Here is a 14,579-nt window from a genome sequence, read left to right as displayed (position 1 = left end):
GTATTTGAGTTTTGCTCTCTCAAGATTAAAATGATAAGAAAGTGATTCATCAAACATAGAAGCAGGCTCCAAATCTGCAGAGACAAGAAAAGCACCATTGTGAAGAGGTACACAGGTAGCTCCTGGTAAGGATTGGTGGGGATAGAGTAGATTCAAACATTGGAGTGCTGTGATCTATGGGGAGTCTTTCTGAGGAGAATTAGATAGTTACCAAAAGCAGCAGAGCAAATTGTGGTTGATATGAATGCAGTGTGAATTATTTGATGGTTTAATTGTCTTTAAAAGATTTGTGTTATTTTACTTGAGAGAATAAAGAGATGAGTGATTGTGGTAACACCACAGAATAACGGCATGTTCGCTGACAAAGCAGGAAAGGTCAAAAGGTTTTGGAACTGTGCTATGGTTGTAGATGTGAGGCCACCGTTTATTGTCCCGGATTTCATTGGCAGTGGTGAAGCAACGGTGCTCATTCAATGACTAATATCGTAACAGGGTAAGTACTCATCTGGTAAGTTTCTACTGGATTGCAATCTGAGGGTACATCAACAGCAATCCCTGTGGGGAACTGTAGAACCACTGACAGCAACTTCTGGATTTCTGCGTTTAACTACACATGTGCAGACTCCAGGGGCGGAACTTTATAAGCTCACCACTGTTCTTGGCGGCGAGCTTGAAGGAAGGCCCGGCACACTTGTGCGTTGCTGAGCCCCCGCAATATTTCGCGCGGGGGCTCATTTAAATGGAGGGGGCGGAATGACCGGCGCAGATGATGTAGAGGGGACGGCCACTCCATCCCCAGCAACGGCGTCCGGCTCCACTGCACACGCACTGCCGCCATTTTTAAAGAGCTTCAAGCACTGCATTTTAATTGACATTTTTTAAGTATCATGTGTAAAAACATTAAATTGTAGCTTTGTCAGTGCAAATCCCCTCTCTCAACCCCCCCGCACAATGAGAACGCTATATCTGAATAGCCCTTTCCAGACAAAAATATTAAAAATTAGATTCTGACCTTTCCCCCTGACCTTTCACCATTTTACTCTTCAAACCCTTCCCAGCAGCCCCCCCTCCCCGAACAATTGCATAGGATTCTGCCATTCCCCCCTCCCCACCTTGAAAATTTCACTCCTCCCCCACCCCGAAGGTTGAGTTCTGGCAGGCATGAAATATCGGCATGGGACAGCCATCGTTACCAGGTAAATAATTATTATTTAATTTTAATATCATTTGCATATGAAAATGAAGGCCTGCCGCCAAGCGACAGGGGACCACACCGAGGCCTCGCCACCACCAGTAAAATGCAGCGGGGCCTTCCTGATGTTGGGGATCGTGGCAGGCCTCTTCCGGAAGAATTTTTCAGCCCCCCCTCCCCCACAACCATGGCCCCCGACGCCAGAGTGCTAGTAAAATTCAGCAGCAGAAGTTGCTGTCAGTTTCAGAGGAGTGATGATGGTGAAGGCTGACAGTTTTGCCATCATTACCAACAACAAAATCCAAGCCATTGTGTATGGGTTTTATTTTCTAAGCAGCTCTCGGACATGTCTCGCCCCAGCTATCAGAAATTTTTTTATTTTAAGCATTTTGAAGTAGACTTTTTTTTAAGAAAGGAAATTTCTTTCCAGTTCTTTCCTTTTCTGGATGTTTTGAACATACATGTTTCAACAGGAGATTGGGACTAATTGGAAAGCTGTGGGGGGAATTTTATGCTCTCACCCGTGGCAGGTTGGGCAATTGGGTGGGATGGCGGTGGGGGGGAGAAGAGCCCCCAAATTAAGTCCAGGGCGGGAAGGCCTGTGAACGGCCTTCCCACCCGCCAACTGAGGATCTTAATTGTGCAATTAATGCCCAATTAAGGGCCTCATCTCGCCACAGCCAGAATTAGCCCAGTAGCGGGTGGGCCTGCAGGTTGCTTGCTGGCTTCAGGGGCAGGGGCAGTGCGGGGGGAGAATTCCTTCGTTTAAAGGCATAGTGCCTGAACGAGGGACCCGGCATTGGGAAAGTGAGGGGGTGGGGGTAGGCACTCAGAGCTACCTCTCTCCCCTTGCTGCCGACTCCCCAACGTCCTCCCCAACGATCACCATTCCATGAAACCCCTCCCACCCTGTGGCTTGGTTCCAGGGCCTTGGGTGAGGGCTGGACTGGCAGCAGCCACCGTCTCTGGCTCCGTTAAAGAGCTGCCGACCTCTCATTGGCCAGCAGATCTCAGAGGGCGGGATTTCAGCCGCGGGGGTCCCTGAACCTGGGGAAGGCCCGCTGCGGTCCACTTAAGTGCCTAATTGGCACTTGACCGCTCAGTCTTCCCCAGAGGAGGCGACGCGGGGCTTTTGCCAGTGGCCAAGACCCCAGTCACTCGCATACAATCCTGGCCTCTTTTAAAGATTTGGCATAGGGACAATGCACTGAAGGACTCCCTTCGGTACTGTATGATTCAATGAAATATTATGTGTTGCATATGCTACTTCATAATCAGAGTGTGCGTTATTCTTAGCTGGTCAGAGAACAATTATAATCATGACTGGTGCACATTGTGATAACATAGTTGTTTCTTCACTCTTGATCCCCAGTTCTACCTCTTCATCTCCAGCTCAACTTCATGACCACTGCTCACTCTGGCTACTTGTCCAACTTCAAATCCTGGATCAGCCAGTGCTTTCTCCAACTTAACATTAGCCTCAGCTCCCACCTAAAATTCTACACCATAGCCCTCAATTCCATCTCCTCCCTGCCTTCACAGGCAGACCTGGCACTGTGCAACCTTGGTGTTCTGTTTTGACCTCATACCAGTTACAAATTCCATATCTATTCATCACCAAGACCACCAATTTCCACCTCTACAACATTGGTCACCAACCATTACCCCCAACACCCACTGAAGACTGTGCATACATTATTTTCAATCTTTTTAAAAATATGGAACGATTTTAGCCCATTCAAACCCATCCACTTGCACAAAGTTAAAATTGGTCCGTCATCTCTACTTGTAATGTTAATATGTTTATCATGTTTAATCAATTCTATACTTTATCACCATTGAAATCAAAAGTTGTTTCACTGCTGATCTGAATTAATTTGTGGTAAAGCAGAATAAAAGTGGTCTGGAAAAAGTGTATGATTGGCAACAAGGTTTGTCAAATAATAAATTGAGATTTCAGCATGTTCAGATTGTGCATGAATCATAGTGACAATCCCACAATTACAAATTATGAACATTTTGGGTTTCTCTAAAGTAGCTGGACAAAACTGGGGGGAAAATAAGCTGGAATACTTAACCTAAACCCCTTTGGTCATCTCTTATTCACTATATTGCTGCTTTTGGGAGCTATTGGTAGCAAGTTCAGATGTGTTCATCCATTCACAACAATTTATATATTTAGCAATGTCTTTATGGAATTATAACACTACAAAGACATCCTAAGTACTTACCCTTTGGTTTGAAAGATCCACTGAAGGAGAACAATGATCTACTAATTGTCGCCTTCACAGTTATAATTCAATAATCTATATTCAGAGAGGACTTTTAATTTTAAACAACACTGCTACTTGTTCTGGAAAAAAAAAATTAAATTGATTTTTTTGGATAAAATTTGAATTACTTTTTAAGGCCAGCCAAAGACAGCAATGGGGGCCTAACAGTAGATTACAGCACAGGTTAAGGTCTTAGCTGCAGGGTTCAGGTGTGGCTGTAACCTGAAACTGGAGCCAGGTATGGCACATCGGCTGGTAGAAATTGCTGGTTTTTCCAAAAGCTACAGAGAAAAACTACTAACAAAACAGGAAGCCAGTCTAACTGCATAAAAAGGGATATCTTTGCAACCAGTCTCAACGTCTTTTCAATTTGAGTATCAACAGCAAAGGCATCAAGGATTAGTTAGCTAGAAGAGATACTGAGTATCATGGAGTTTCCGAGGTGAAGCAGCTTTTACACCACCCCGAAGTACAGGTAACTAATAATGCAGTACTGAAAGGTTCTTGGTTAAAGGCTCTAAAGTTCCCAGGATCGATCTCTTCAGAAATATCACTGGAAATTTTGGAATTGCTTTTCAAGTTGTACAGCAATGCACTGTGAGAATGGAAGAAAGACCGCACCTGAGCTTTGGCTGGCTATTAGTTACAATACTTTTACTAAAGGGAGGATCTTTGCCCACACAAGGTAAACATTTGCTTTCTAGAAGTAAAAGGTGTAGAAGTAGAAATGTACTTTTCAGATTGTGTTGGATAAAACTAGCCCAGATCTAATGTTTTGCTATTTTTAGACTGGGTAGTGATGTGAAGTCTGTCAAATCTAAATATGTAATGGATCATTGATGCAAAATTTGGAACAAGGACAGTTTTTAATGACTGAAATATTTAATACATTTAAAGATTGGACTGAGCTGATGCTTTTACTATTAATAGATGTGGTTGTTATTGGTGCATAATGCATGAGTCAAGGAGACAATGTAGAGAATAGCAGATATGTAGGAAAAGATCAGTAGTTTTAGTAGTCATAATTTTTGAGTAAAGAGGGAACAGCAAGTGTTATTGTCATTGTTCTAGTATAATCAAATTACTGTCATTTTCTGAAGAAGAGTTCGTACTAAATGATAAACTTATCAGTTAATAACCTGAGGTAAAAAAAAATGCAGTGACTTCATATTAAAATGCCAATGCCACTCACAGGAAACTGTAGAAATTATAACACTCAAACTGGAATAAATAAAGAGAGAATGTGAAGTACTATAATAATTGCAAGTGGGATTTCCTATGGGAAAAGGTGATTCGGATACATTTGAAAACATGTCAGATCTGCGCATTAACTCTTTTATCTATAAAGCAATTGAAATTAACTCATGTGGTTCCAGGGATATAAGAAGCTGACTGCATCACAGCTGTTAGAAAATTGCACGACACACAAGAACTAAAATGGCACTGGGTCTTAAACCTGCTAAGATTGTTGTTTGGTGCTGTATCAAAACTGTCTGCAGGTGGAACAATGTAGTTAAAGAACTAACTGATCCAGAATTTATTTAATTTTGGGTGCCACTGCTTTGTTTACATGCGCTTGTGAAACAATCAATTCTATAACTGTGCCAATTCAAATTTTAAAGCTAACTGTAGCATGCAGGTGTCTCAAGGCCAATGATTACATTTACTGGGTGCTCATACAATATATGAACCGTCAGAACATGTCTTTTGTGGTGCATTCCAGTTAAAGGATGTAGCCACCAAATGTGTCCAAAAACACTTGTATAACCAATGTTCAAAAAATACTATTCGATACAAGTGCATCATCCAAAAAAATATAAGAACATAACAGAAGAACATAAGAAATAAGAGCAGGACTAGACCATTCAGCCCCTCAAGCCTGCTGTGCCATCAAATAAGATCATGGCTGATCTATTTGTGGCCTTCCTGCCTGTCCCCCATAACCCTAGACTCCGTTATAGATCAAAAATCTGTCTAGCTCAGCCTTGAATATATTCAATGACCCAGCCTCCACTGTTCTTTGGAATTCTCTATTCCAGAGATTAACAACCCTCAGAGAAAAAATTCCTCTTCATCTCTACCTTAAACGGGAGGCCCTTTATTTTGAAACTGTGCCCCCTAGTTCTAAATTGCTCCATGAGGGGAAATATTGGGCTGGATTTTACCAAGCCCTCGATGTCGTGATCCGTGGCGAAGGGGGTGGTCTGAAGATGGCTTTGGATGAGGTCCGCCACGGACCTCGACGCCGGGAGGGCCTGGCCTGATCCTCCCTGCGGCAGCGAGGCTCTATCGCAGCCCCTCCGCTGCTGGGCGACGGGACCACAATTTAAAAATGCAAATGAATAAAATGAATGAATTTACATACACTGACCTCCAATCTTGAGGGCCCACCGTGATCTTCGGCGCAGCAGCCGCCACTCCCACACCTTCAGATCCCCGTCTGGGGGAAACATGGTGCCACACTGGTGGGGAGGGGGGAGGAGGTACGTTTGTCGGGGTGGGGAGTGGGGGGGGGGGGGGGGAGGGTGCAGGATGGGGTCAAATACACATAATGGGTGTAGAGCATGGTGGGAAGGGTTGAACCTTAAACTTTGTGCAGTTTGTGGGGGGGGGGGGGGGGGTGGGGGGAGGAGGTCAGAGATGAAAGGTAAATGTTTTGGGGGCGGACAGGACAAATAGTTATTGTAATTGTTATGGGGGGGGGGGAAAGGATTGTTAGAAGTTTACTTATTTAATTTTGGGGATTAGGACTTTAAAAATCTTAATTGGGTGGCAGGGCTGGCTGCCTTTTAAAAATGGCAGCACAGGCCCCTGACACCGTTGTCGGGATGGATGGTCCGCTCCCTCCACAAGATTGGGGGGGGGGAACGGGCCACCCCAAATATTTAAATGAGCTGCTGCGCTCGAGATTGCGGCGGCTCTTTGCTGTGCGACCCGCCGTTTTTTTGAGCTCGCCGCCAAGAGGAAGGGAGACTATGTAATTGAGGGGACCCCACCACCTTCCTGCCTCTGCTGAAATTAAGTCTGGGGTGGGAAGGCCTGTGAACTGCCTTCCCGCCCTTCACCAAGTGAGGCCCTTACGTGGGCAAATAATGCTCAATTAAGGGCCTCATCCCACCGCCACAATTAGCCCAGTGGCGGGTGTGCCTGTTGCCATACAGGGAGCACTGCAAGAAAACCAGTGCAGGTTGCTTGCTGGTTCTGGATTTGGGAGTGGCTCCCTCGATAAAAGGCACTTAGTCCCTGAACAAGGGACCTAGCATTGGGAAGTGGGGGGTGGGGGGGTGGGGGGCGGGGTGGAAAGCCACTGAGAGCCACCCCCTGCCCTTGCTTCCGATCCCCTAAACTCCCCTCCCCAGTGACCCCCACTCTGAGACCCCTCCTGCCCTGACCTACCTGTGGCCTGGGTCCAGCGCCGCTCCTAGACCTCTGGTGGGTGCTCCACTGGCAGAAGCCACCAGCTGTACGGTGGCACTGCTCAGTTAAAGAGTTGCTGGCCTCTGATTGGCCAGAAGCTCTCAGAGGGCAGGACTCCTGTCACAACTGTCCTGTTAAGTGACTAATTGGCACTTGATTCGGCAGGCCACCCAAAGAAGTAATGTCACGGGGTTATCGCTGGCGCTTTTGCCGGAGGTCAAGACCCCCATTGCCCGGATAAAATCCCAGCTTTTGTGTCCTCCTCACAACTTGCTTTCCTACCTATCTTTGTATCGTCAGCAAGTTTGGCTGCAATACGCTTCGTCCCTTCATCCACGTCATTAATATAATAAATAGCTGAGGCCCCAGCACTGATCCCTGTGGCACTTCACTAGTTACATTTTGCCAATCAGAAAATGACCCATTTGTCCCGACTCAGTTTCCTGTTAGATAGCCAATCCTCCATCTTTGCTAAAATATTACCTCCAACACCATGAGATCTTATCTTGTGCAGTAACCTTTTTTGTGGCATCTTATTGAATGCCTTTTGGACATCCAAATACTCTACATCAACTGGTTCCCATTTATCCATCCTGCTTGTTACATGCTCAAAGAGCTCTAATAAATTTGTCGAGCACGATTTTCCTTTCACAAAACCATGTGGATTCTGCTTGATTGTATAATGATTTTCTAAATGACCGGCTACTAATTCCTTACTAATGGATTCCAGCATTTTCCCAATGACAGATGTTAGGCTAACTGGTCTATATTTTCCTGCCTTCTGTCTTCTTTTCATGAACATCTATACAGTTCCCTCTTGAATCTGCCTGCTTTATCACCCTGAGACTGACTAGTCTTTCCCACCACAGTCTGAGTGAAGTACTTAAATCTAATCTGTCCATTCACCTCCCATCTTTTGAACTCAAGTCCATCGCCCCCATTATCGGATTTGTGGTTATGCCAATCAATTTATCAGACTTTGACTTATCTACACCCCTTCCAGTCTCTGCCCTGTAATCCATTTGTTGAATTCTACTTGAGGGAATGTTTATTTTTCCCCTCACTTCCTGCTTTATGCCACTTGTTGCCTCATTTGAGTTTCCCATTTGGATATTCGAGTTTTGTAGTCTCTGCAATGTCTTTTTGAAAGTTTTTATCCTCTGTGTTCCACTATTTGTTTGGTCATAGTTCTTTCCCCAACCCTCAAAATTTACTTCCTTAAATTTGAGATTCTCAGATGTACTCTTCCCTTTCTCAATCACAAGCCTAACTTGATACTCAATAATGCAGTGATTGCCATTTCCAAGATGCTCTCAGTATCAAATTCAGTATCATTCCAAACCATGTGGATTCCATTCCTATTTGAGACATGTAGCATATCAGTATTACGTCCAGAAATATATTTTCACTCTCATTATAGGTCTCTGTAGAATTCAAATCATCAACAATTAGATTTGATCTTTAACACTCCTCATATCTGAATATTAAGTTCCCAATCTAGTCTCTTTACTTGGTATGGTGGGTTATCCCATGAGTTAATGTTTTTCCTTTTATGTCACTTGCATTGATCTACAATAATTTCACTTTTTCTGAACCAATCTAGATTTCTCAATCTCTATTAAACATCATGCCTTCTTTCTCATAAAAATGTATACCTCCCCTCAATTCATCTTTTCTATCTCTTTGGAGCAGTTTATATCTTTGTAAGTTTATTTCTGTGTGGCCTAGCAATTTATTACTTCCCCTTCTGGTTATTTTTTATTATTTTCTTGTATCACTATGTGCTTATCCTTTCCTGTACCACAACATCTGGCTTGTGTTTCTTTGAGTTCCAGCATTCACGTTGATTTTTTTTGGTTGGTCTATTAACCACCGTGCCCCACCCGCCCAACTGCTCAATGTACCCCTCCGAAAAGGACATGAATACTGGTCTAATTCTGCTTTGAACAGGCTTCCCTGGGCCCAGAATTTGCCCCAATGTCCTAGCTATCTGAAACCCTCCCTTTGACACCACTTTTCAAGCCACATTTTCACACATTTACTCAGGCCATGGACTCAGCATTGTTTCTGAGATTATTACCCTTGAGATTTCTATCTTTAAATGCTGTACCTTACTCCTCAAGTTCACCTCCAAGACCTCATCCTCTTTCCTGTGACACTGGTTCCTATATGAATCTTGACTTCCAATTGTATTCTCTCATATTCCAGGAGTTTTACTCCAGCTGCTGTAGAATTTTCCCCTTGATGGATCCCAGGAAGGAATATATTATTCACGATTGCCAGTCACCTTTGCTAAATAGACCTCTTCTCTCATGAATCACACTTGGCTGGATGCGCAACAACTAACTCCATATAGCTTATCCTTGTTGCAGAGTGTAACAAGCCAGCCTTTGCACTCAGCATTTTTCAGCTAAAACTTTATATGTAGTTCACGTGTATTCTTCCAAATCATGGGTAGACTACCCCATGTTGCACACTTCACAAGTTTACCTTTAGAACTTACTATTCCTGTATCCAGGGCTATAATGCTTCTCAGAATTACTGTCCTTATGATATGCTCTCTATGGCCTCTTGCTCCTCCTTACTAGCTTAAAACAGCATATGATTTGCACATCTTGGCTTAATTTACTATGCCACACTAACACAACCTTTTAAATAGCCTACCTATTTTAACATATGTTATAATTATCGTTAAAACTGCCTTGTTTATTTAATATAGCATCCTTCATCAAAATAATAGTGTAGTCAAAATGCTAACTGAAGAATTATAATATATTAATACTAAATTGTAAGCATTTCTACACATTGGGAACTGGTGGTTTATTGAAAGTAAATCACTCATTTGCAGGAACATAACTGACAAGGGACAAGGACTTTCTATAAACCATTAGTTTCTAATATTTCCTCCATGAAACATCAACACCATTTTTAGGCATCTCTATGCCATTAAAACGTTCAGGCAACAGAAAGAAAAGGATCTGTTTTACTTACTGATCTCCCATTGACATGAGGGAGACTGGTCACTCCATGGGAAAGATGTGTTTGTCACAAATGTCGTAAAATTGCATGAAACAAGCCCTTATGTAACCTGAAACAGATTTAAAATATTAACAGCACATCAAAGAAAGCCAAACAAAAAGGAGTGGCAAGTAGGAAGATTCACTGAAAGTTTCAAAGAAGTTAATTATTCAATCATCTCAGTATTGTGCAATATCCACCCAAGCCATATGTCGACAACTCTTAACAGGCAAAATAATAAAGTGGAATTCCTTTATGATTAAACAAATCAGGACAAAAATCAGGAAACAAAGTCTTTATAATTTCTTTGTCCAATGCCTCCCATTTTAACTAAAAATTTTTAAAAGTACTTTACTGTACTTGCCACACATATGATAATTAAAAGAAATGCCTAGAATACTCGTAGGGAGGATTTCATTTTTAACGAATATTAGGGTGGTACACTGTCTAAACAGGCATTTTGACAGACACCACATTTCTATCAATTCTGCTTCAGTTCAGGAAAAGACATGGTAATATGCTGCTTGCATCAGCCTTGGTACATTGTATTATGAAGGAATCTGCGACAGTCAAAGACTGCGTTTGCAACTGCCCACTCTCACTCAGCTCCTGTGTAGGTCTGGGCACAAAGAAAGGCTGGGATTATTCAACTATTCTCTCTTAAAGCATGTATTTATTGGAGGAAAAAATACAAACTTAGAAATTGTTGCACTGCACTGAATCCATTTATTTACCATTCTGCAATTTATTAACAATTTTGCCATTAACAGCTATATCTTGGCAGGACAACTTTTAACTGTGTTGTCCAAAAGTAAACCATGTTTCATTTTCAAAAAGGGATCATGCAATTGCTAAAAATAATCTTTGAAACACACTTAATCAGACCCAAGTTGAGTGAAACATAGAATTGCTAGACAAAATAAGACCAAGGTCCATCTAGTTTGCCATCCACCATTCTGGTGGTTGCATGATATAACAAGAATGTAGTTGATGACTAATCATATGACAACCTGACTGACTGAAAAAATGAAGATACACTAAATCCTTAGAATGACTGAGGGTAGCCTCACACATCACACACCACTATCAACCCAGCAGCTAATCCTTCAATCACAAATGCCAACACTACCAAACTAAGAAAACTCCTTCCTTGTTACAAAGTTATCAATAACTGATGCCCATGGGCGCTGTTTCAGGAAATTGAGAATAAGATCACAGTTCTGTCATGGGATGTAATTAATTTTAAGGCGTATTGTCTTAAAGAAAAAACATTTAGCAACTTTCTTCCTGTTTATTGGAAAAGACAAGCCAGAAGAGTGGTGTATCATTCTGTTACTATGTTGCTATGCGTAACTAATGCAATGACATATTTTGTCTTGGTTTACCTTATTACATCGTGTGTTTTCAATCAAACAAACTAAATAGGCTTGTCAGATTTTATTTTCCTTGATAGGCTTACGAAGGCAGTTATTGGTTTCTGTAGAACTGGCTTTCTTGGATTAGATTCTGGTAGTGGTCTGCTTAACATTCAAATTTAAGCCATGTCTGAACTCAGCTGTTTTGCATTCGTGGGATCCTTGATTTGCCTACTTTGCTGCATATAACTAACTTCTGTTCTGCATCTCAGCCTTTGCAGTCTTAGAGCATTTATACCCCTATTGTAGGTCAGTTCTACTTATGCTCCTACAAAATCTCAAAAATAGTGTCAGTTCAGCTTTTTGCAGCATGTATTTAAATAACTGGGGTATTTTCACATCCTTTGACTTTCACATTGGCTGTAGTTATCCTGTAACTGACATGCGGCCAGCATTGCAAACTAAGTTTGAAAAGCTTCCTCTTAATCCACTAGACCATCTTCAGGTTTCTAATATTAATGGAGTTGGCAGCCCCCTTTGATATTGGAATTTCACCACCAGCCGGGGACCAATGAAGAGAACTCTTATGCACACGTTTGATACAAATGCATAGAGGGCATCCTTACTTGACTGGAGGTCAGGGGTCAGTAGACCAGTGTTGTCCACTCTGATTCACAAACTTTCACTGCAAATACAGGCCACTGCAACATTAACAAAGTTTGCTTAAAGGGTTAGCAACTGTTCACTGACTCAGGAGCATTATAAAATTATTTACTGAGCAATCCCTCACCCTGATAAAGAAAGACTGCAATGAAAATACTTTACACATACACAAGCTGTAGTCATTTTGACAGAATAGTCGGTAATTTCTGATTAGTACTTGGTAGATTTGTAACGAGTTACACATTTTCAACATTACAGCACCATCTTCATGTTAGTGTTGGTTCCTTTACAGCGAAGAATACAACAGATTCTACACAATCAACAAATGCTGATAACACCACATCTGTAAGTTGATAGATCGAACTTGACCTAATGTTAATATAGACTATGGTTTCAGTCCAACTCAGCTTTGAAGGTACAATTCACAAAGGATTTAGTAAAAACTGCTTCTGTAAACCATACAGGTTTATCTTTGAAATCTCAGTTGATCTTCCAATTATCACTAATAGGATACTGTTAGATTAATACTATGATCAACGCTGCAGCTATTAAGAATCCTTTTCAATTAAAATGAGGACAAATTAGTGCAATTATATGCATTATCCTGGTAATGCATCCACGTAGAAGTGCCACTTGAGAGAACCCAACTGCAGTTTCAAAACCTTTCGTGCTTTTGTTGTGGAAATGTTTCTGATATAGGTCATTGTTTTCATAACAAGTATTGAATTATATACAAAAAGTAATTCATTATGCATGAAATATTACATTAGGCTTTAATCTAGAATGAGCCCATTGTGTGATCAGTGTTAGATAACCATGGAAGCCTGGGTCAGACATGTACAAAGAAGGAAGTGAAATTAGTGTGATATAAATCTAAAAGTTGAAGTTGCAATAGTCCAGTAGTTCTAGTGATAAAATAGGGAATTCCATTGCTGGTGACATGGGCTCAAATTCTAACCTCAGTTCTCCTTTGAGCTTAGCCAACCCCCAAATAAAGAATTTCAGCAGATTTTGCTAGTGGAGTAGCCCCAATCTCAGGGGGAGGGTTGTATTGCAGAATCAATAGTTTGCCCATCAGCTAATATGTAGTAGATGTTATGCTGAAAGTGGACAAGTCCACATTAGACCACCATCTCATCACTCTTGCACAAGAAAACAAAAAGGCAGCAGAAATGAGGTAGGAAAGATAATTTTTAAACAACAGGGAGGTTGTATGCATTTATAAAAGATTCATTATGCATGAAATGTTACATCAGGCTTTAATCTAGAACTAGTCCATTGTGTGACCATGGAAGCCTGGGTCGGGTGCGTACAAATAAGGCAGTGAAACTAGTGCAAAATAAATATAATAGAACTTGCAATAATCAGTAGTTCTAGCAATAAGATAGTAGACTCCACTAGTTAGGTTTAAAGAACATAAATGTAATTCAGGGCAATGGAAAGAAATGACCTGGTGCCATTTTAGTCATAAAATCATATAGCACAGAAGGCAGCCATTCGGTCCATCGTGCCTGTGCTGGCTCTTTGAAAGAGTGTCCAATTAGTTTCACTCCTTTTCTTTCCCCATAGGCCTTCATTTTTTTTTCTTTTCAAGTATTTATCAAATTGCATTTTGAAAGTTACAATTGAATCTGCTTCCAGCACCCTTTCAGGCAGTGCACTCCAGATCACAACAACTCACTGTGTAAAAATAAACTAATTAATCAAGTTGAGCATTTGACCCACAAGCACTGGTTAGATTAAAGTATATCCTCTTTGAATGAAGCTTTCTAATAATAAAAATATGAATTATTTTTACAGACAACTTCACCACCTAACAAAGTAAACATAGCAGCCATTGTGGCTCCCTGTGTCATTGGTGGGGTGATAGTTCTAGCTATCATTCTGACTTTTTTAATTTTAAAACTGCGTGAGAAACGTCAGACTGAAGGGAACTACAGCCCAAGCAACCAGGAGCAGATGGGATCTCGGATGGAAATGAACAATACCCTTAAACTACCACCAGAAGAGCGCCTTATCTGATATGTTCAGGCTCTGTGATGCACAAGACTTGAGGTTTTATGGTGGAAGAAGTAGGAGAAGTCAACAGATCCCAGGTATTCCCCATGTTACTCAACAAGTTAGGAGGAAGAGAAATGTCACAAAGCTGTCCAGCTCAAAGTGTGTGTGTTTTCTTTAAACCATGGCAGCTTCAAAGCTAACCCTTGTATGGGTTATCCTTAAACTGTTTAACGGTTTTAACTCTTGTCGGCAGGATGTGGAAGCCTGGACCTCAGAGATTCTGCTATATATTGTATTGGTCACGGTGGCATTGCTGCTAATTTTCTTTTTAGTTCTCACTGCCACTGTTGTGACCCTGAATAAAAGAGCAACACACGGAACGTACAGCCCAAGCCGACAGGAGAAGGAGGGATCGCGGGTGGAGATGTGGAACATGGTGCACCCACCTCAAGTGGAGAGACTTATCTGAATGAACCTGGAGCTTGGCAAATTGTTTCCCATGTATACTGTGGTACATCATTGCTGTATGTCTTGGTTGAGGATGTCATCCAATTCAGTGTGCCATGAGGAATGCTTTAACTGGGATTCAAAGTTTTTAAAAGTGCAGTTTAAACCAACTGACTTGCCTCGTCAGAGCACTCCAAACTACCATTAAAAATT

The 14,579-nt window shown here is 41.7% G+C and overlaps 1 protein-coding gene across 1 annotated transcript in view; it reads left to right on the top strand.

Moving 5' to 3' along the window:
- crb1 (crumbs cell polarity complex component 1) overlaps positions 1-13,940 on the top strand; it is a 114,941-nt gene extending 101,001 nt beyond the window's left edge. Inside the window, 1 exon segment of the mRNA XM_068038082.1 lies at positions 13,719-13,940. Within this exon segment, the coding sequence (XP_067894183.1) occupies positions 13,719-13,940 (222 nt within the window).
- The last annotated feature ends 639 nt before the right edge of the window (positions 13,941-14,579 follow it).

Source organism: Heterodontus francisci, chromosome 8 (genome assembly GCF_036365525.1).
Source record: "Heterodontus francisci isolate sHetFra1 chromosome 8, sHetFra1.hap1, whole genome shotgun sequence".
NCBI lineage: Eukaryota > Metazoa > Chordata > Chondrichthyes > Heterodontiformes > Heterodontidae > Heterodontus > Heterodontus francisci.
This window is presented reverse-complemented; position numbering and strand designations above follow the sequence as displayed.